Source organism: Musa acuminata, chromosome BXJ2-2 (genome assembly GCF_036884655.1).
Source record: "Musa acuminata AAA Group cultivar baxijiao chromosome BXJ2-2, Cavendish_Baxijiao_AAA, whole genome shotgun sequence".
Lineage (NCBI taxonomy): Eukaryota > Viridiplantae > Streptophyta > Magnoliopsida > Zingiberales > Musaceae > Musa > Musa acuminata.
This window is the reverse complement of record NC_088339.1, coordinates 22,788,837-22,812,600: the sequence shown is the minus strand read 5'-3', so window position 1 is coordinate 22,812,600 and position 23,764 is coordinate 22,788,837. Positions and strand designations below refer to the sequence as shown.

Genomic DNA, 23,764 nt, shown 5'->3' with positions numbered 1-23,764 from the left:
TAAAACACTTCACATGCTAATTTTCTTTTCAGTCATCGGTTCTCTATTCTTTTTTTTTTTTTTTTTTACGTGGGTGGTCACATGGTCACTATTATATTACAATTCTAAGAAAAATATGTCCATCCGTTATTATACATATTAGAAGAAAAGGATGGATAAGGAGGACTCAAATTTTTTCTTTCATTAATAGCTCCAATATACTTGTCGACTTGCTCATCGGAACGAAATGGCATGCGCATGAGTTCACATCGACTGGATCCACAAGTTACGTATTTGCAGGCAACCCAAAGGTTAATCAAATGTACGAATGACTTGATCAATCTTGTCTCGAAACTTAACTCGTGGTAATCGGCCGACACGACCAATTCAAGTTGACCGGCACGTTTGTTTCGTGAAGCTGATGCAGTTGATGCTTACATGGATACAGCGGTATACGAATGATACCAAACGTGTCATATCGAGGAGGGAGAAACGTCATCTTCATTGGATGATGGAGAAACACGTCAGTAAGTAGTACATGTTACCACTGTCATGCCCGTGAACCACAAGTGTTTTTGACTTCGGGTTGCGTATCAATAAGTCGGACACGGTACCACTGTCATGCCCGTGAAACACAAATGTTTTGATTACGGGTTGCGTATGTCATATGACTATCATATTAATGCGTAGATGATCAGTGTTGTCCGTCATCTTGAAGTTGTAGCACAGTATAAAGTCGCACCTCTTCCTCTTCCCCCAAGACAAGTTCAAGTTCTATACCCTTCCTCTCTTGCTCTTCTTTGTTTCCCAGCTCATAGGCAATATGCCGGCCACCAACGACGTGCTGAAGCTGACCGCAGAAGAGGAGGAGGAGGCGTGCGCGCGCGCCCTGCAACTGTCGTGCGGCGCCGTCCTTCCCATGGTCCTCAAGGTGGCCATCGAGCTCGGCCTCTTACAGATCATCGTCAAGTCTGGCCCAGCCACCCCACTGAGCTCCGAGGAGATTGCCGCCCAGCTGCCGAGCGAGAACCTGGAGGCTGCAGCCGCTTGGGTCGATCGGATTCTCCGCTTACTCGCCGCCAACAAGATCGTCGGCTGCGTCGTCGAGGCCGGCGCCGACGATCGCCGCTCGCGGAAGTACCGCATGGCACCCATCTGCAAGTATCTCACGGAGAATGAGGATGGTTCTCTAGCTAACCTGCTTCTGATGCATCACGATAAAGTCTTCCTGGATTTATGGTATTATTCTCACTCGTTACTGGAGAGAGAACTCACTTGGTTTCAGTAAAAAAAGCTGAAGTTTCTGATGGCAGGCACTACCTGAAGGATTCGGTCTTGGACGGCCGCCTCCCGGTTATGGCCGCCTACGGGATGTCTTGTTTCGACTACCAAAGCACCGATCCACGGTTCAACAAGATATTCAACGAGGCTATGCGGGGCCACACCGCCGTTATCGTCAACCAACTTCTCCGCACCTACGGCGGCTTCGACGACGTGAAGGTGCTCGTCGACGTGGGCGGTGGCGTCGGTGCCACCCTCGGCATGATCACTTCCAGACACCCCCACATCAAGGGCATCAACTTAGACCTCCCGCACGTCATCTCCGGCGCACAACCCCTGCCAGGTCTGCTTATATTGATCCCTTCGACCATAAACACCAAGCTAACTTAGAAGAAGAGTTCTTCTCTGGTGGATCACCGTTCACGTTCATGTTTGGTTGCAGGAGTGCAGCACGTTAGCGGAGACATGTTTGAAGCTGTTCCCAGTGGAGATGCCATTTTCCTCAAGGTGAGGACGGACTCTTCTGATCACTACAAAAATTCTAATTTGGTTTGTCAAGGCAAGACAACAGGAAGTAGGAGACCCTTTACCTGGGAAAAAGATCATGACACCGACAAGTTCTTATCATGAATCTTGAGAGCAAAATCACTAATGACGCCCGACCAAAGAGGTAAATCCAACATGACCAACGCTGTGCAGTGCAGAGCGCCAAACCCCACCTGACCGACCCTGTGGAAGGCAACGCAATCAGCCATCCTGTTGACCCACAGGTCAATTTCCACTGTACGAGATTGACATGACTTCCTATCTCTTTCCTACAATTTTGAGACTCACATAGTAACCTAAAATATCGCAAAAAACACCTTAATCAGTGACTTGGGTTCATTCCGTGCTATTAAATCAAACATAAGTAACTACACTTAAAACTCTACTCAATTTTACAGTTGTAGTCTTATCTTTTTTTAATATATATTACCAATTATTTTGATAAAAAAATGTATTTATATGACCAGCTATTTTGTTATGAAGTTATAAAAGTAGCAAAATCCTTTGATCAATTTTGATCACTGTGTGAAACATGCTACCACTATTTTTCTTTTGGCTTCTCCATCAATCACATGTCTCTGCCAATAAATTAGGGACTATGCACAATCCCACTTCGACCACCTGTGATCTCGACTTATTACAGCCGTGTACCAACATCGAGAAAGACTCCATGACTATTACAGCCCAAAAAAATTCATGCTGATTGATTGTGTCGAGGACGAAATTGATTCTGATTTCGCATAAGACATTTTCCTAATTCATCGAACCTCCGAACTAAGAGAGAAATCGACAGGGGATATCAATTGTTTATCTTTTGAATGATGATTATAGTGAGATTAGTCCGACTTACTTGTCCTGTATTATTATGCAAACGAAGTGGATTCTTCACGACTGGAATGATGGGTATTGCGCGAAGTTGCTGAACAATTGTTGGAAGGCTCTTCCCGAGAAGGGGAAGGTGATCGTGATGGAATGCATTCTTCCAGTAGTTCCAGAGGTGACTCCGAGAGATCAGTACATCTACCAGTTAGATATCTGCATGTTGGCCTACACAATTGGGGGCAAAGAGAGAACGAAGCAAGAGTTCCAAGCTCTAGCCATGGATGCCGGTTTTACCGGATTCAAAGCTCTTCCTGTGTTCGCCGGCACATGCATCATGGAACTCACCAAGTAGACTAGAGAATTTGAACTCTTGTCCTGATTACTGTCCTTCAAGATTCTATTCTTGATGGAAACGTCTATTTGGTGTGCTAAATAAACTTCCGATAAGATTTATTGGATCGGAATGCTCTACTGCCTAGCAATGAGAAATATGCTTCCAAATATAACAGTCATTTTCCTTAGGGACTAATTATAACGTTACGGTCCATTGGAGGAAGCCCTATGTATCCTACAACTACAACGATAATATTATAATTTCAATTAATCAAAGTTAATATATTTGAGCAGATATCAATTCAACCTAAAAAAATTAAACAATTAAGTTACAATATATGTTACTTGATTCTCTCAATATTTATCAAGTGAGATTATTATTTTAGTCCTCTTTTAAGAATAGATAGTGCAACCAACTTAAATATCCCACACCCCAAGCTACTAAGCTCATCTTGGCTAAATTCTTTTTAATCAATTTTTTCTTTTACTTGACTCAAATCTCCTTCTTTCTCTCTATTTTTATTTTAATGATATGCCTTTTTTTTTTCAATTATCCTCATTTCTCTATCTCTTTTTTTTAATCATCAAAGCTTCTTTTTTTAATCATCCTTTTTTTTACTCTTTTTTTTTTTGTTTTTACATACCTAATTTAATCCAAGAGGTTGAGTTGTTAGAGTATGAATTAGACTCAAATATATATATATATCATCTGACTCGATATTTATTAATATAAAACTATTCCTTTAGTTTTTTTTTAATCTCTCATCACATATGAATATTTCTTAAGGTAATGAAATTTATGTTTTAGCTAAACTTTGCTCAGGCTTTGTTGTGAGTCGTAAGAATGATCGATCCAGAAGAAGTCGTAGAAGAGGACAAGTAATTTCAATTAGATGTAAGAAAAAAGAGAGAGAAAGAACTGTCTGCATGAACAACCCACATCAATGGAGAGAAGTAGGAGATTGCTCACATCTACCCACGATAATGTATCCTTAGGTGCCTAAATGAGACACAAGTCTGATAACATCAGATGTGAACTTGTAGATTTTGATGAGCCACGTAACATTGCCAAGACAAAACTTTTTGAGGTTCAAACACACGAGACGACATTAACTCACTGAAAAGACGAGAGGTGCATGTGATCCCCTCCAACATAATTAATTGGATCAAATAATTGAGCGACATCTTCAAGATATGTAGACGGAATATGATGTTCTCTGCTTTGAAATGATGTGCGTGCCACTAATTTCTTAACTCGTGATTTGACTTTGTCGGTGTACATGGCTGGTTTGTCTGAGTGTGACCGGAAGTTTTCAGAGAATAAATGTTCACCGTACAGTGGAGGCAAATGGGTTGTGTGCAAATAAGGAAACAAAGAAAAAATATTTATGATATGGTACTTTTTATTTATACATATTAGGTGGAAGAATTTTTTACAGAATAATAATGCTTTCTCATATAGTTAAAGAAGAAATCTCAGTTGCTATCATGAGAAATCTTAACAAGTACTCAAATCGATGGTAGATGAGAACGACCCACTTGGGCAGAGAGCACGTAGACAACAATAAGTGCTACTACAGGCTGCAGCGTGGACAGCATAGAGACACTGACACAGAACGACAGCGAAGAATACGATCATTGGTCGTCGAGGCCGTAGGGAAGAAAGCGACTACAGCAAAATAGCCTTCGTTGCTTCAAATTAACGTTGCCGGAGGTGCGCCAAGGCAGAGGAAATGACGAGAGACGGGAGAGATCTGACAAAGCAGGTGACCACAAAGAAAGCCGTCGACTCAGATAGGAGAACATTGGCAACGGTTAATGAACCTGCAATTTGGTTGACAGCGAAGAGAACAGGTCGCTGAGCAGACCAGCGAAACATGGGAAGTCCGACATGAACAAAGGCTATGATGGAGAGATCTACCAGTATTGAGTCGATGGTCGAAGGCTCGACGGAATCAGATCCGAAGATTGGATAGGCAACGATGGCTGAGAAGAGAGAGGCGAGAGATCGCTCTGATACCGTTTGATATGATATTTTTTATTTATAGAGGAAGGATTTTCTCAATAGAGCAGCGATATTATCTGGTATAGTTTGAGAAAAATCTGAGCTGGGAAAATCTTAGCTTATCTGCTGTCAGTTTCAATTCAACCTGTGCATCTGAGGTTGACAAATCGGTAAAGGTTGGGAAACGACAGTTGACTTTAGTCGCACGCGAGAAGTAGTCAAAGCCTTATTCAGCGTCACCACATTTCTAGAGTTCGTCAGTTGGCCACAATGATTTTGGATGTGCAATTGATTTGGTAGACGATTAAGTGTGACATGATCGCTCTGTTCAAATGCATTTCTACAAAGTATCTTATTCTTTATTTCAAACAGTAGCAAACTTTATTCAGGGCGTCTTCCAATAACGAAGGACAGAACTCCAATCAGAGCACAACGGCAGAACTTGTATAGGTACTGATCTATTTTGTGAACTCCATGAGCCAGGCATACATGGATATGTAGGTAGCCTTCACAGGTCCTGTGAACCCTGCTTCCTTTGCCAACGCCTCAAACTCTTTCTGTGTCCGTTCTCTCCCTCCAGTCTGGATCATCATGGCCATGTCTACGGTAAAAACACCCTGTGCGATCAAGTTTGACTCCGGGATTATGGGGAGTATATATTCCACCACCATCATCTTTCCTTTCTCTGGTAAAACCTTCCAACAGTTCTTTAATATTTTTGTGCATTGCTCGTTAGTCCAGTCATGAATGATCCACTGCAAATTCATTTGATCATGAAATCAGATATTAACGATAACAATGATAGTTGTTGTATGTGTTTAATTTTAGTTATCTTTTGACAGGGGGAATCTTCTGCTCCAAGTAAGCAAAACGTCATTAGCAGAAGTATTATTAACCTTCATGAAGATGGCGTCTCCTCCACTCGGAACTCTTTCAAACATGTCTCCACTGACATGCTCGACACCTGCAGCCATTGTATCCCAAGTATGTGAGCTAAATAATAGCCAATGGGTACTGTAACAGTGGCGCGTGGGTTGTAAGCTTTGGACCTGGGTAGGGTGGTGCAGTGGATATGACATGAGGGAGGTCGAAGTTGATGCCCTTGATGTGCGGATGCTTGGCGGTGATCATGTGGATGGTGGCGCCGGTCCCGCCACCGACGTCGACGAGCACCTTGACGTCGTCGAAGCCGGGGTAGGTCTCGAGCAGCTTCTTCATGAGGATGGTAGAGTGGTTCCTCATGCACTCGTTGAACAGCTTGTTGAACCGTGGATCGGTGCCATGGTGCTCGAATACCGTCATCCCGTACGCCTTCTGGAAGGGGACGCCGCCCTCCAACACCGCATCCTTCAAGTAATAACTGCGCTCATTGTCGAAGCAAAACCAACCTTCAGCCAACTATTAGTTTGAGAAGAAACGAGAAAGAGTAGTTGATGGCTCTCTGGATTACCAGCTCTCCATGTTGATCTTGTCCTGGTTCATCAAGCTCATGGCGGCCAAGGACACGCCGTCCTCGTTCTTGGTCAAGTACTTGCACACAGGCGCCGCGCCGTACTTGCACGAGGGATGGCCATCGTCGTCGGTCTCGACAGAGCAACTGACGACGCCGTAGGCCGCGAGAAGACAGAGGATCCGGTCCACCATGGCCACCGCCTCGGGGTTCTCGGTTGGCATCCGGGACACCACGTCGGCGGGGCTCAGCTTGGCGCCGGGGCCGGCCTTGACGATGATCTCTAGTAGCTGGAGCTCCACGGCCGCCTTGACTGTCATTGGGAGAATGGAACCCACCACCAGCTGCAGGGCGAACGTGCATGCCTTGTCGTCCTCCTCGGGTGTCAGCTGCAGCATGTCCTTGATGGATCCCATTCTCGCTAAGAGCTGCAACGGAGATAATGATGGACGAGGAAGAGGGGGATCAATTGAGAAGGGAGAGATCCTTGGGTAGGAATTTAATCGTGTCGAAGCACTCACCTACTCCATTAAAATAAATCACCTGAGTGGAAAAGTGGTGGAGGAAGAGAACGAAACCTAACTTTGTTGACAAGGATCAACTTTGGAAGGTGCACTTTTAGAATAAATACATTCCAAAAAGAAACATGGATTGACATGCACAATCCTCTGACGACACGTGTGCAGTGGTCATCGCCTTCAAATCAAAATGTTGACCATCCATCTAATAGCAGTAAAGCAAAGTACAGTATTGTCAAGACACCATATTTGAAGTTTCAATCATATGAAATGACTTATTTTCAGAAAATAAAAGAGGGTGTGATCTCCTTACAAAGAATTAATGTGATTGGTGCAGCACAAAAGGCTAAATCTTGTTGTGATGAACCCATTTGGATTGCTAAGCTGTTCATTCATCACGGCTCTTTGGACCTTCCTTCTCCACAAACCCATAATAGAATTGCTGTGCTGACCTTCACTGCATTTAGCACCAGAAACCAATGTGCCACAACCCTGTTCTTATCATTACGATCATGGTGGTGAGACCATTCAAAAGACAAAATCCAACACTAGTTTCTCAATTGCTAAATTATTCTGCCACAACTTTCCATGGTGCAGCATGATGAATTACATATAGCTTTCACGTTGCACACATAGAACAGACATGCAAGTATGATATATATAGTAGCAAGTAGGAGAAAACACGATCAGGTTAAAGTTCTAGGATTAATGAGAGAAGTAAACTGCGACTGCAAACTTAGGTCATCCATTTCCTTCAAACCAAGGAGTCAAATTGGAGAACGAAGAAGACATTGATTCTAAGCTGTTCCCAGTCGGCTGGGTGTAGACAGTTCAAAGACCCCAGCCCAGCATGTAAGTGTTCTCCCCACCAGTGTTCCCTGGGGTGGCTGCTTCAGGAGGAACAAAGTGGTGATACCTGTCAAAACACAATCCTTGTCATAGATACTTCCGAGTAGAAGCATAGAAGAACAGAAGCCACAACAGAAGCATACATCTGTAAAGTGGGTTCACATTCCATAGTGTTTGGCTGAAGACGGAAGGAGAATGGATCGCTTTCGATCATGGCATTGGGTTCCCAGGATCCTTGAGCGGCTCTCAAAGAGCTAGTCTCAGCCTCCAGCTGCAGACACATGCAGATTTACCACAACCATGATAGTTAAAGAAAATGTCTCAGAATAAGCTTCTTGGTCATTGAAGCAAAACCTTAAATTTGAGCTGCCTGTTGATGTCCTCCAGATGACGCTCCTGCCGGGTGACAGACATAAGGATAGTAAGTAAGCACTCCACGAGGAATTTGTTCGTGAAACAACATAATTAGCATCAAGTCAAAGCAGCCATTCCATAGCTTGTAGGTGTAAGGTTCCAATAATTATAAACCAATTAAGGATTTTAGGTAATGCTGTTTTCTGTAATATGTGGAACCATGTCAACTTTATAAGATTCGGATTCATCATCAGGTACAGATGAGCACTAAAAGTTGATGGCACCAAGGATTCCAAGAGAAGATAGTATTAGAAATCCACCACCAAAATAACCAGGCGTACACTGCATCACATATGTAATCACAAGAGAAGATGGTCCTCATTGTCCTTTACTTGCAAAGCTTAGAAAATTATATCACATAGAAAACTATAGCTAATCAACTTCAGAAACTCCATTACAGGATTAAATCATGAATAACAAATTTAGTGCGGATTTTGGCTCACACCTTCGGCAATACAATGGCAAATGAACATGCAAGCGACTTAGTGACTACATGAAAATTATCAGAAATGTCAGATTCATTGACTTGGTTGCTTGAAATCTGTTTTCTGATTCAAAATCGTGGTGTCTGCATTTATAAACAGCAGAATTAGTATGCCTAGATGTATAGTATAACTCATCTAGTTCGGCATCGGCTCAGGGTTTGAATATGACACTCTCTCAATTGCTGCTTTGAACAGTGGAATAATGTTTCGCATTTTTAAGGACCTTAAGCACATTATTATGAACCAAAAGTTACTTCTCTTTCCTCAGAAACATGCTCGTTCCCATGTTAATTAACATAAATAGACTTAAATCAACCAAGCTGATGGAAAAATATCTTATTACTCTAAAAATTAGCATTTCTCACCAGTTGAATATCCTTAATTCATGGTTAAAAACAGTAGTTGATCCCCTTTTTTGTGATAATAGGAAACTCCAAAATAGATCTGGTAACATTACAAAATTCAAAGACTGAAGGTCCCTTTAGTATCTTATATTACTTCACTAATGAAGACACTTAATAATCTATATGGGTTGGTCTTCAGTTTTGCTGCATCCCACAAGACTCAGATGGATATACTAATGGATCTCGAAATTTAAATCAATGTACATTAAAAACCTACCTAAGTTTGAACAAGCACTCATGCTTACAGAGGGTCCAAATCTATTTGGGTTATGCTTATTAGCTATTTCAAATGTAGTATTGGAAGAATAGAGTTATTAAGTCAATTAGTGTTGGTAAGTCCCAATAGGGGTACAATATAAGTTATATCAATTATTTTCTTATCGAAATGAAAAATAAACTTCTCATGTTTCGACTGCTATTATTTGTAAGCACAATTGCAAGTCATTGTAACAATTTGGTTAATAATAGGAGTGTAAAAAGATGACTTATAAAAGGTTTAAAATAATTGATTTAATCAATTATACTCTATCCATTATTTTTCTCTTCTTCTACCTATTTTTTTTTTCTCACTTTTCTTTTATTCTTTTTTATGTTTTATCTTTTTCTGTTTATGTTTTTCTTGAAAGATATCGGATTCTATTTAATATATTAGTCTTCAGTGTTATATTAAGTATGATGCATCCGAGAAGACTCAGACCACTGTGATTGATTCCAAAGGAATACTCGATGGCAACACTAAGGAATTCAGCTACAGGGTATCTCTTCTGGGAGTCCGACAAAGGTAATTAACTGCTAGCTTATCGGTACCCCACATCTGCTCACCAGAATCATTTCATGATTTCCTTTTTGTCGACGGTTCATTCACCTTCTAAAGAATAGTTCTAAGATAAACAGTAGGGGGAAGAAAAAAGAAAAAATAGCTGCAGAATACTTTTACAGTTCATTAAGAAATAAATAGGAAGCCTCCTAAAATTATGTTACTTTGGTGTTAGTATAGAAAATATGAAAGCATCATATGATAACAGAAGTTATGTTGCAATATCGAAATAAATCATATGGCCTGAAAAGAGAACAGGTATATATAGTTCTTCAAGGTCTATACACTCCAATTCTCTGTGGTCGTTAAGCATTCTCTGGGATGGTCTTCATTAACGAAAGAAAAAAAGAAGAGAAAATTCCAGTGTTACCTACCTTGCATCTTATTATGACACAATAATAATGATTTTATTTGTTGCAGGACAAGATTAAAGCTCCATGCAAATAGAAAAAAGAACTCTGGTTCAAGCTAGTTAGTAAGAAATGGATCATTAGATTAAGTATGTTAATCAATCACATAATAGTATAAATCAAAGATACAACTTGGGTTTTATGCAAGGTCCGTCGTACCGTATCGTACCGGCGTTTCGACCCAAGCTCGGTACCGGTACGATACGGTATACCGCTCGGTACACCCAGGTGTACCGAGCACTGTAACACTGCTACAGTACACAACTACATTGCTACAGTACTACTACAGTACTCGGTACGGTACATGGCGATCCGCATACCGTTGGCCTGTCGGACCGGTACGTACCGCCCGTACCATGCGGTACGATCCGGTACGGCAGACCTTGATTTTATGTTTAAGCCTTAAAAATCAGCATAAACTAGGGTTGCTTACTCTTTTTTGAAGTTCTTCCATGTGGTCCAGCATCAGTTGTGTCTGCAAAGAAAAATAAAATCCAAATAAAATGCTTTTTTTCCAAGATACTTTTTCTTTATGTTGCAGCAGTTCATGAGAAATGCACTGAATAATTTCATAAAAGAGCATTATATTTGCACAGAAATATTTGTATTCTTGTTGTGTTTTGACAAATCAGAAGTATTGTAAAGGAATAGGAAAGAAGTCAATGGGAAGGATTAAGAAATGGAACATGTACAGAGCAAGTTAAGAGTCATTTAATGTCGTGACAAGAATAGAGACTAATTATATCAGCTGCTATATGTTGTGAACACATGGATACATCCTTTTCCAGCTAGGATGGTTTCAGAATGAATGATGACTTGAGTTACTAAGTACACAATCCACATGGCAACTAAGAACATTTACTGTTGACCACCTAAATCTGCCATTCTCAGTGGACTAAGAAAAATAATATTTACTATTGACCATGAATTCTATCATTCACAGTGGCTTTCAAGTACTAAAAAGCTTTACCCTTCTCTGCCTGGCTTGAGATAGTGCTGATTCAAGTTGTCGTTCAAGTTGCTGCAGTTCTTTCAGACTCAATGGCCCAAGGTCCTCTCCAAGTAAATTCCTAAACAGAATTAAGATATAGTGATTCTGTGGCCGAAGAGAATTAATCACATCGAACAGGTTCAGATGCAGAAAATTACAGGTAAAGCAATCAATAAGCTGAAGCATGATAAGCAATGATCTAGCTTTGTTGGTGGTCATATGGAAGAAAACCGACCTATGGGATCGCTGTAGCGACTCATATTTTGCCTTCAACTTGGAGATTTCCTGATACGTGTTTCGTGCCTCCATATAAAAAAAATCAAACAAGATATGTCATATAAGACTCTCGAGATGAATCTGATAAGGATAAAATAGCAAAAAAAAAGAAAAAAAAAGGTCTAATTAATTTGAGGCAATGATAAAGCACCGCCGAGGAGAATCTAGAAATACATCACACAATAAGCTCAGTTAATTACTAGGCCAGTTTTTATTGTCTGGAAGTGAAATGAATTGAGACCTGAAATGTTATGATCCATCTGGACCTCTATTTGATCTCTCTTTTATGCTTGCAATTTAAAGATTAAAAGGGTGTGCCCAGTACACTTTCCTTTATTTGAGCTGCAACATTTTGATGTAAAAGTGCATCATAAGATGCATAAGACGAAGAATTGGTTTACATATATTGAAATGCAGGCTAGAATCTGCAGGAAACAAGCAGCCAACTGCATCATGTTCTACTGCAGAACTATGACCATATGCATCTGCATCTGCAATTGTAAATCTTGAAACAATATTTTTGTTGGTACATGTTGGTCTGTTCTTTTTTATATTCTATTTCTTTTACTTTACTTCATGATCATGTTTTGTCGGAAGTTGATATACTAGAATAGATTGTTAGATACTTTCCAATTTCTAAGTTGCATAGTTAAATCCTTTTATTGGAAAGTAAGAAACAGCTATAATGTAAATGGGGCTTTCTTTACATGCATAGTTCATTAGGTTCATTTCAATATCCAACAAATACATCAAGAACGGAACAAATAACAATTCATGTATTCTTTATCAATATGATGACGTATTATGTCAACTTAGTAGGTTTTTGTGCTTCATTTGACCAGCTTGTATATCTGCCTTTAGAATTTAGTAACTGAACTGCACATACATTTTCTTTTTATTTCTTGGAACTATGGAAAGTCTAACATACTATAGAAGTGGACAACAAACACTTAAATAATAAAGGTTTCAATCTGTTTGCAAAGATAGATAGCTGCTATATGACCATCTATGCAATATAACTTTTAGGATATACATGTACTCCGACAAATTGACCATATAGTAATTCCACTATCCATTCTAAGAAAGGTTATTTATGTAGAATTGAAGAAACATGGAAATACCAACCTGTGTCTCTTGGTCATCTGCAGGGAGTTGTGATGCGTACTGATAGCTTTGATATCGCTCAATTGTTTTAGTTATTCTAGTAAAAGAAAGCTTGTTAGGATATAGAACATAAACATAAACTGTGTCAAAGCTTATCTCACATGATTAACATTATATGTTGTACAACATTTAGAATTATGTATAGAAGTGAGGTATGATTACAGCAATAAAGTTGAGAAGGCTGCAATTCCACGAAAATGTATTGATCCTTTTAATCACATACTACAAACCTGATACAAACTTATAGACTCTACATCACCTTATGTAGAAATGGAACCGTGACAATCTTAAAAAGACAAATCTCTTTAAGCAAGTGTCGACACAATATGGACCCTTTTGAAGTCTTGAGATCAATGGATCATGAACTAAATCTACAACAATAAATGATGAGCCACACTACCTAGGCCTTGATTCTTCTCGAGAAAGGCACCTGTGTGGTGCGCAAGGCAACCATATATAATGCCTTTGTATTGTCATTTCAAAGATATAGAGAGGACACTAAGGAGAAGAAGTCGAACACTAAGGATCCAGGAAACCCGGAGAAAATATTCTTGCAGATGATTCATTCTACGTACATTGTTGTCATGGTAGGTTCCCCCCCTCCCCCCGCAGTGACATGAGTCTGTTCCCAGAGGTTCACTAACACAGTTATCTGGGAAGGAGGAATACGCGCATGCACAGTCTTATCTCCCTCGTTGTTTACAAACAAGGACGCTAAAATGGCTGCATGACCAGATTTCTAGGAAACACATGCAGCAGTCTACATTTTCTTATAGAACAAACATAAGAAAGTTCATCAGGGAAAAAGAATAAAGTTGAGCAGCAGGCTACGGACAGACAGTACCACAAACATAGATTTGCTGTGAAAATTGCTGCTACATGCTATTCCTGCTTTTTAGGTTATTAGACCTTTGGAACAGTGGTCAGGGGACTCTCAAATCAACAGAAAATAAGGAACGGTAAGCTGCTTTGTGTACCACATGCAGTAGTAATGCTCATGGAAGATGAATAAAAGCATTCCTTTCAGGCGGAGGTTCTGTAGGAAGTACCCTAACATGTACTGAGTCGTAGTGAATGATACAACGGATCACCAACAGATGGAGATATGGTGCAGTTGATACGTCTAGTCATGCTTTTACTTGACAAATATCAGATTGACTCCACTTCAACTGGCTAGTAATCGATTAAGGTGCACAACAAGGACCTTCTTGAGTCTAATTAACCAGTCCTATATGACAGATACGGAGTATGGTTATGTCGAAATTTGTAAGTCAAAAGATCAGCATGCGTTTCAGTCATGAGCAGCAAACTTTTCTCAGGCACAGTGTTATACTATGAAGGCAAATGGCTGCTGTAGACCACTTTTGTTGCGAGCTGTTCTTTCGGTCCATAGATATCATTTGCAAGAAGTTCTACCATGCACCTTTTAATGGAAGAGAAAACATCAAGGTATACTCCCTCCCAAGAATAGCTTTTCTATATACTATGTGTAAAGCTAGTTTCTGTATTGGCAACTGACAATTACTTGTATGTTATCCTCCCCTCGAAACTAGTTGTTCTTTGTTCTTGAGATAAAACATGCTTGTGTTTGTTTATGGTGAAGCCCCACTCGTAAATACTTAGTTCTTGGCAACCCTTGTTTTCTAGCCTTTGGATCAAAGATTACTAACATGGTTCTGTTACTTGATATTAGTCAGGCCTTAGATATAAATTTGCACTAACCACAGATAACATATTAGCATTTTGCTTCACCAAGATCGAAGATGATCAGTAAAACATATTTGAACTCATTGCAGACAAAAGAACATTAAACCAAGCAGTAGAGAAGCATTTAGGTTTCAAGTCAACAATATAAGCATAATCATCAATCAACAGAAGAACAAGAATGCAGTAATAGCCAAAAGAAATTGTACGAGAATGGCATATTTGAAATGGCACATACCACTTCAAGTCTAGATAAGAAATGTGTGGTTGAACTACAGAAATCTTGCATAGTAAACGAATGTTTCGTCCAAAAAATTTATATGGCAAGTATTACATACTGTAATGTGAGAAAAGAATAATGCACAACCATGCAAAATTTCTATCACACTATTCATGTAATTCTATTGATCGGTTTATACATTATGTGAGAAATGTTATGTATGTTATAAATTTTTCAAATTAAAAAGAAAAAAGAATTTCTTTTCAAACGATTTATTTGAAAAGGTGGTTATTTTTCGTGTCTTTTGAGAAAATATCTATAAATAGGTATTTGAGAGTAAATTATGTAGACATCTCTTTCATACTCTTATTCTTTACTCTCTAAGTGATTGAATTAGATATTCTCTAAGTGATTGAATTAGACATCTTCTAAAGGCTTATCATATTCACTAAAACTATTTGCATCAAACACATAGCAATCTTATTGAAAAGAGGGTGCAATATCATTTTTAGGAAAATGTTTATACACGTTTCAAATCTAAATATTTCCTATAGTATTCTTGATCTTGTGTTTATTATTTGTTTCCATAGTGTTTTTCATCCTCTTCTTTGTCGTATTTCCCAACAATGTATGTTTGCACTTACTAAGCCTTCTTGCTCTTTTTTCCCCTTGTTAAGTCTGCTTCTACCAAAGTTGTTCCTAAAGAGGGATTGAACTAATGCCTCTTAAAGATTACTAGCAGAGATGGTCTAAGGCAAGAAAAGCCAAAGCCAAATGCAAGATGCATATAAGTTAAAATGGCCTAATGGCTCTTATTGAGCATTACCAAAATGCTTGAAATTGGCAAAGAGCTTTTCCTATTTCCATGAGATAATATAAAAAATAATTGACTACAAAATGAAGTTTATGATATGAGATAATGCCACTTTTTTTCATTCCGTATAAAGTAATAGATGGTGCTCCTATGAATTATTAATTGTAGTGATACTTCTATCGAAATGACCTAAGACTAGAGACATGACATGTCAATTTCAACTAAATAAAACATGAGGATAACTCTATAATCATTCATCAATCTAATTGTAGAACTGTAATGCATGAATACAGTATCTTGAACGAAGAGATTGTAATACATGAAATTGAGTAATAAGATCCAAATATCCTAGAAAACCATCTATTCCTTGAAAAATAAAGGTGATGTCTGCTTCAAAATGATGTTTGCTTCAAAATGAACAAAACATATGGATTACCAAAAGATATGCAGAGATCTTAAACTTCATCAGTCAATTTGCCAAATTTGTTAGATATGTTAATAGTATCATTTTGCAAATATGAGTTTCGACCCAAAATCTAGATAATCTTAAAGTTTTGCCTAGCAATCCTTTGTCCATCAATTAATTTCTAAAAGCATGCACCTCTAATTGTTATTCTGAACTTCTATTATTAATTTACCAATTTATGTCTCCTAAAACAATACAACATTTTTGTTTTTGCATACTTACAGGAAAACTGAATAATTATTTCTGTCATATAGTTAGATACAATAATTAATAATTATTGCATCTAAATGTTTTCTATCACCTAATTTATTTTACTGCATCTAACTCCTCCTTAGATGAATCTAATTAATAATTATTAATTAGATTCATCTAAGGAGGAGTTAGATGCAGTAAAATAAATTAGGTGACAGACAACATTTAGCATCTATGATTAGTATTCAATACCTGGTTAATATCCCTTAAATTTATGATCAGGCAATTTAAATTTTCATATTGACAGATCTGATTTATTTTCTTAATGTATTATGAAGATATAAAATATCATTTTTTGCTTGAGGTCGAATTCAACTATTTATCTAGACCTCTTGGATTGCACTGAGAAGTGGTCTTAAGACATAAAAAAAAAATATTGAATCCAAACATTGTTATCTCTAGATGAATCTAATTCAATGGTCTTGTAACACAAATCACCTTTAGGTTGAAAGTCCTTAGCCCAAGACAACTATATTATCACAAATAATTAGGGATACCTTGCTTGATCAAGTAAAGATTGTCTATATTATTATCTTGAAATTCAAATAGACTTGCTTCGTGGTACTATGGACATTGAGGTTATTCTTCCTTAAATAGACAAGCAGATATTCTTTCTAATTTATCACTTGAAGTAAGATATTATTTCATAAGCACATGACATATAAGAAACAACGCAGATCACAAGCAATATGACAAACCTTCCTTTTATCTATCAAGAGATTGAACACATTATATCCTAGGTACTTTAGAGATTGCTTAGCTTTTGACATAGCTTACATGCTTTGCTTTTGCTATTAAAGTGACTATGAGTTTAGATAATTAAGCAATAAAGCAAACTTGTCATTGATATTAAGTTCATTTCTTTATTTCATCTCATGTGACTTCTTAATTAGCTCATATTTCCTAAATAGAACCTTAGTGATCGATTTCTTTACATAATAAAGAGTGTTACCTATTGGAAATTAATTGTCCTAGTTGAAGAAAAATATTGGTGATTTGAACCTAAGGAAGTCAAGAACATAATAGTTCAAAACTATTATCCATAAAATTGTATTTTGACTTCACCAAACATATTATGCTTATGTTCTGAAAATTTATGCAATTAGGGTGCTACTCCTTCTTGAACAAATTAAGATAACAAAATTTTCATTTTTGCTTTTAGTCATATTCTAATCCTTTTTTTTTCAGATTAAGATGAAGTCTTCAAATTTGTTATGCTTGATAGTATTGTCATACATTTTATACATGGGTTTAAGATGATCTGAAATTCTTTAGTGTGTGTTATCACATGCTTTCTTCTTGAGTCCTAAATTATATCAACATGGTCGAATCAAGGGTAACATTAGAGACAAAATCTCATTCATAAAATCTAGCAAAATATGTTCCTTTGAGTTCCAAGCACTACACATCCAATACAAAACAAAACAAATGCAACTCCAAGTCATCGTAGTTATTATGGTTCAACATTGTTGTTGTACATCAATATAAGATGTTAACAGTTATTGTAGCCCTCCTTCCTTACTTTTTGTTAGCTTGATTTAATTAATAAATTAATTAAAAATGTAAAGGTAAATTAAAATGTTTGTATTAGTTAGACTTTTGCCTAAGCCATATCATAGGCACCTAGGGCTATGATCAGGTTACCACAATAGGTTAGTCACATCATTTGATATATATCCAAATATTGTCATCTTTCCTTCTTGATAGATGCATACTATCTTTCAAAACATGAAATAATGGTGCCATATTAACAATTTTGTTGTCATTGCAAAATGAAGATCCATTTTCAAGATTTAAATCTGTCTCAAATATGCTTCAAGTGTTATCAACTTTTATTCAAATTCTGATTTTGCAAATTTAAGCCAGTTAATTATTACCAGAGTTGATTAATGTAATATTAGTTACAAAGCACAATATTTCTATGTAATCAACTAGAATGAAATTTTGTTTTAGTTTTAGTCAGGAATTTGAGAAAATTTCATTCAACCAAAGTAATTAAGATATGCATATATATTCCATGCGTTGCAGCTTCCATAATTTTCATCCGAAAATCATAAATATGACTGTGTGAGCAATATCATTATTTACTGCCTTGTAATATCAAAATTATTGCAGTCACTGTTATGTATTATTTGTATGAAAACATCAGATGTTAGTGAAAGATGCAGCATGAATAGTTTGTATTGTTTACAGCAGGTTTAAAAAATTTAAAGCTTACATAATTATCATAGAAAAGCTTTTAAACATCTTATTTCTCTTTATAGCTAAACATGTTATTTACATCTTAAGCAAACTTTAAATCATATCCTTGTTACCAAGTTTTTCATAAAGCATTATGATGCCTTTGTGTGTTTATACAAGAATTAGCACTAAATTTTTAGCAATTGATCGAGAAACATTTATCTTAGTTCATTTTTCATATCTCAATAGTTAGTAAATGCATAAAAGTTAGTATGGAAGATCTTCACCCAGCTTCCGTGAAGAAATGCTCATTTTATGCAACTTGTTGATGAGGAAATTTGTTTATCGCACGACTAGCTCTTAATCTTACTCTAAGGTCATATTTCTAATGTTACTAATTACTGTCATATTTGTTAGTGTCAAAGAATCTAATTGAAGTCCATATGCCTTGTTCTGCTTCCACATGTAGTTACTTTAGTTTCAGTTGCTTGTAGATATGAATGTTTACTATGATAATTAATTTTCGTCTTTAGTCGGATGTTTGGAGTTGAAGCTTTGTACAGACCTACCTTACCTTATATCATTTGCAGTTGACTCCACATTCAACAATCCAGACTTTGATTATGAAGCATATATTGAAGTAGAATGCATCAAGCAAACCATACATTTGATTATAGGTAGGAAATCTCTGCCTACAGTCAAGTATGAACTCTAATTTAACTAATTTGTGCAACACAAGAATGGTGAATGCTTCAGTTAACATAATTATGCAAAAAGCTAAAAGCCTAAACTCATTTGTAATGCAATTTTCTTCACAAAGTTCCTTGGTTGTTTATATATTTAGGATCTACTTGTGCATCTATGAATCAATTAATATAATTCTAGTTAAAGTTCCCTAGGCTTTGATAGTTTGACCTTGGAAGGTCGATAAAAGTAAGCACTGTAACAATTATCATTTATTTGCAGTAACTAATTATTTGGAACCATAATAAAAGGCATAAAATATTAAGTCGCAAAAGTCGAGGATTAACTTTGATGCAATTCTGAGTTTCTACTTCTCTTTGTTATTCTGTTGCCTATTCCTTCTCATGCTACAACTCACACATGAATCTCTTGCACTATATTGCTAATGAGTGCCCAATTATTTCATCTTTTCTATACTGATGCTCCTCAGGTTAAGAATTTCTTTAGCCGTTGAATGAAAGATTGTCAAAAAGTGTAACAAAAATATCTTAACAAAAGCAAAATTCTCGATAAGCTGAAAGACAAAAAGTCTCAAGTAATACCTGATACTGAGATATTAATGCACAGGCCAATAAAAGGAAAAGGGTCTAAGCTTGACCTATGCTTAATTTCCCTTGAACTTGCATCAAAGTCACCACCAGAAATCTTATGATGAGGATTGTTTACCCATCGTTTCAAGAGTTCTTGGAGGGCAGTAGTTCTTTGTGAACTATCTATAACTTGTTATGAAATAGACACACATACATAAACTCAATTGTCCGAAAAAAGTTCATTTATGAACATATCAGCCACCATTTAGTTTGTGCGATTGATAACAAGATTGATTTTTGGGAACTATGTTGTGAATTTTCATGGGAACTATAATCTAAAGGTTTCTTTAATCTGAATATACAGAATAGAAAAGATTCTCATGAGTCTTGGTAATCCATTTTCTGCTTATTCAGTCTTGTGAAGCTTGCAATGCTTCACTAGAGGGATGTGATAAACTGAAGAAGAGAGAGCAAATCCTAGAGAAACGAAACCGACAAATATCCTTTTTGACTGCTAATGCTGAATCAATCTCTCTCATAATCCACTCGGTTTACTATCTTTTCCTGACTTTTTGGCTTCTAAGACAATGTTCCTTCAAGTGGGCGACTGTGTTTGGAGAGAAAGGGATTCTACATTCCTGAGCAACATATGTATATGTTGCAAGGTAATTTAAATCTCCATATGCCACAGTAATTTATTCTTTAAAAGGGGGTAATAGATTTCCCCTTAAGCTTAGAACAATCACATCGGTCACTAACTAAAAGAACTAAAACATTTCATGGGATTTGTCGAAATGGTGCTACTTCGGCAGATCTCTCAGAAAAGCTTCGTCGTCCAAACCACTAAGCAATCAGAACTTTCACTAGGTTTAGTCCTTCTCGAAAGCTCAAACCCAAACTTAATTGGTTGAAGTAGTAGGCCACTGATTAAGAGTGGTTTTAGTCACAAATGGAAGCATATTTGGATATGTGGATCAAACAATGCACATGAAAAAGGCACATGAAACCCCAGGAAACCAGAAAGACTAAGATTTGGGTAGATAGTTTACTAGTGTTCATCTACATAACATACATCTCATCCGGTAAACACTATATAAACAAGTAGGCTTCTTCTGCTACCTTTTAGGGTAATTGTGCTGTACCATCTGAACCAAGGTCCATCAAGCACTTGTAAAAAGGCACAAGATCTTTACTTGAAATCCAAGTTGTTGGTACATCCTTTTTAACTTTGCTTTCGTCTTTGCACAGACTTCAATTTTTGTCTCAGATTTCTTGAATCCACAGAATCAAGAAGGGTTAGGAAAACAGCTCGAAATCTTTAAGTAGAAAAAAACAAAGAAAAACAATGAAGAGAGACAACCAGCGAACAATGAGAAAAATACAAGGAAATCCAACCTAGAAAATTCCAAGAAAGGAATGGCCTAACCTCTTCCTAGAAAATTCCAAGGAAGAGAGTCATGGTTTTGTTCTCACAACCATGACTCTCCTCTGCTACCACGAAACCCCCATGACCTCCACAGACATATTTATAGAGAGAGACCCCATTGAAGAAACCATGTAAAGGAAAATAATCTAGACCGAGCAGAAAAGCAAGGGATGGCTTGTCGCCACAATGTTGGATCGTTTCTTAACAGGGAAAGGAGAAGAATACCAAAAGAAATCTTGACTACACATGTTTCTATATTCAGAATCTCTCAACTTTTTCCCATCTTTGATACGAGGAGAAAAAAAGAAAGAGAGATCAGGCAAGGAAAACTAATGGCACAGAAGTGTACTTACCCTCTTACATGGGAATAGCAATCTACTTTACCTACAAAATCTTTCCTTCAAAGAACACGCATCCAAACCAAGAAACCCCATATGCACCAATAAATGATCATTAAATATAGCGATTCCCTGCATCATTCCATGACGAGAGAGAGAGAGAGAGAGAGGGGCAAGCAAGGCGCAAAGAAAGGCAAGCAAGCATCGAGAAATTACTCTGAGCTGGCGAACTCGAAGAGCTTGCCGCGGCTGGAGAAGATGATGAGCGCGATCTCGGCGTCGCAGAGGACGGAGAGCTCGTAGGCCTTCTTGAGCAGCCCGTTACGGCGCTTGGAGAATGTCACCTGGCGGTTGATCTTGTTCTCGATCCGCTTCAGCTCCACCCTTCCCCTGCCCATCTCCTCCTCACCACAACCACCACAACTGCGCTTCTCTTTCCTCCCTCCCTTTGCTTCCTATATTTTCCCACTTTCCCATCAAATAAAGAAGAGGGGGAAAAGTGGCAACCGAATGCTACCGGTTGATGTGGATGTCCTTCCTCTGACTCTTCTTTCTTTCCTTGTCTGTCTTCGCTGTCATCATTGAATGGTGCATGAGTGCTACGCAGCCTAATAATTCAATCCCCTCTAAGTGTTTTCGTCCTACTATTCACTTTTAACGGCCGAGCCGAGCGCCCAAACACACCAACTAATATCATCGTCTTCTCTGCGTGACTTCTCCTAAGCCGCACGTTTCCCGAGTTCGCTCTCTCTTCCTCCGGGCGCAGTTCGTATCAATACGACCCAGTCCGGCGAGGCTACGTGTCGACCCTCGTACTTGCTTCCGAATGGTCCCTCCTCCCTCCACCGCTCGCCCCGCCTGGCCGCTTCGACAACGACAGCGGCCCTCCGACTACGTGGCAGCGCGCGGGCTGGTTGCAGCGCCGGGTCCCAGCGGCGTGACGTGTCTCGTGCCCCCTGTTTCCTGTCGGGCGGCCCAAATCGACCGGTTCCGTCTCCATAGATCCGGAGCAAATCTTAGCAGCGTCACATGTGATGTGTCTTCGCGCAATCCAGGCATCCTGCCGTCGGCTCCGTACGTGGGGAGTCGATTGACTCTTTTACCCCTATCTGATTACGTTTATGGCCGTCCGATGTCCTCAGTGATTCCCGCCAACATCTGCAGCTCTGACGGACCGAGCACGGTTAAAAAGAAAGACATTCGATCTACAAATTGTGTTAAGCAAGAAAAGCTTATGCCAAAAGATATTAAATGGAGTGTAAGTCCTTTCTTTGCTATTTTCTTTATATTTTACTTCGTTTGCATTTGTTTTCACTGGCTGATTGGTTCATAAGAGAACAAAAGAGGAGAGATAGATGGAGAAAGGGAGGAACAACTCAAAAACTAATATTCGATTCAATCTTCTATTCTCTCTCTACAATGAGATTCCAGATGAAACAGTGTCCGACTTCTAATAAGACTCTCCATCGGACAAGAAAGCTTCCCACGTACGAGATTGTGACATGGACAAGCTCCTAAGAGGCGTATAACTTAACCTCTAAATCTAAATCATCGTCTTGCAATATCTTGAGGTGTGGTCGTCCGAAATCACAATTTAAATATGTTTCATTAAGGGCTTCCGTTTACATGGTTTTGGAGTTTTTCCTTTGGGGAATACCTGCTGAATGATTATATATACAAAAATACAAATACATAATATCTTCTAAGAAGATCTTAGACCAACCAACTGGAATTCGACAAGATTTAGGTTTTTTGTTTTGCACGATAAACAACAAGTAATTGATCATTTAAAATTCTACTTCGATTATGAACTGGTCGATAGATGATGGTAAGTTTGTTCGGACAGAAGTAAGCATGCATAAAAAGAGGAGCCACAGAAGTCCATCCTTTGATATCTATCAATGAGTGCACTTTATATGGTGGAGACCACTTAGGTTGCACTCGACAGAGATCAAAAGGAATGACCGCAACTAAAGACTGTGGATGGAAGTCCGACAAGAGGTTATGTAGAGAAAACAACCAGATTACTTGAGAGAACTACGAAATCGCCTACTTTTGGGATGTCAAAAAGAAATGAAAAGGAAAACAATATATATATCACAAAAAATCCTCTCAATCCCGAATAGAAGTTAGATGTGCAATTAACCTTTAGTTGCAAAGCATACGCTGAAGAGTATGTATGGTTGGTTGTCTTAGAGGCCGACTGCCATTAGATTTCGAGAACATAAGAGAAGAAGTACACTCAATCAAAAAGTTATGTGTTGGTGTAGATCGTTATCGCTCTCGTCTTCTCTTCTTCGAAATACGTATGGAGGAGATGCAGTGATGGTAGGTCGGCCCCTGCA

General features: G+C 38.2%; 3 protein-coding genes across 3 annotated transcripts; 1 reads left to right on the top strand and 2 right to left on the bottom strand.

Annotated features, from left to right (window-relative positions):
* The first annotated feature begins 718 nt into the window (after nt 1-718).
* Nucleotides 719-3,117, top strand: LOC135605394 (flavone O-methyltransferase 1-like). Its single transcript, XM_065095435.1, has 4 exons — nt 719-1,218; nt 1,293-1,603; nt 1,703-1,767; nt 2,684-3,117. The coding sequence occupies exons 1-4, from the start codon at nt 803-805 to the stop codon at nt 2,978-2,980; spliced, it is 1,089 nt and encodes a 362-aa protein (XP_064951507.1). The 5' UTR covers nt 719-802; the 3' UTR covers nt 2,981-3,117.
* Nucleotides 3,118-5,303: 2,186 nt separating this feature from the next.
* Nucleotides 5,304-6,916, bottom strand: LOC135605392 (tricetin 3',4',5'-O-trimethyltransferase-like). Its single transcript, XM_065095433.1, has 4 exons — nt 6,417-6,916; nt 6,016-6,326; nt 5,863-5,930; nt 5,304-5,721 (listed from the first exon to the last, which is right to left on the bottom strand). Exons 1-4 carry the CDS (start codon nt 6,830-6,832, stop codon nt 5,425-5,427), a joined length of 1,092 nt encoding a protein of 363 aa, XP_064951505.1. The 5' UTR covers nt 6,833-6,916; the 3' UTR covers nt 5,304-5,424.
* Nucleotides 6,917-7,574: 658 nt separating this feature from the next.
* Nucleotides 7,575-21,875, bottom strand: LOC135605393 (agamous-like MADS-box protein MADS3). The gene is made up of 8 exons (XM_065095434.1): nt 21,636-21,875; nt 12,706-12,781; nt 11,540-11,607; nt 11,284-11,383; nt 10,747-10,788; nt 8,138-8,179; nt 7,927-8,054; nt 7,575-7,850 (listed from the first exon to the last, which is right to left on the bottom strand). The coding sequence occupies exons 1-8, from the start codon at nt 21,815-21,817 to the stop codon at nt 7,766-7,768; spliced, it is 723 nt and encodes a 240-aa protein (XP_064951506.1). The 5' UTR covers nt 21,818-21,875; the 3' UTR covers nt 7,575-7,765.
* Between the last annotated feature and the right edge of the window lie 1,889 nt (nt 21,876-23,764).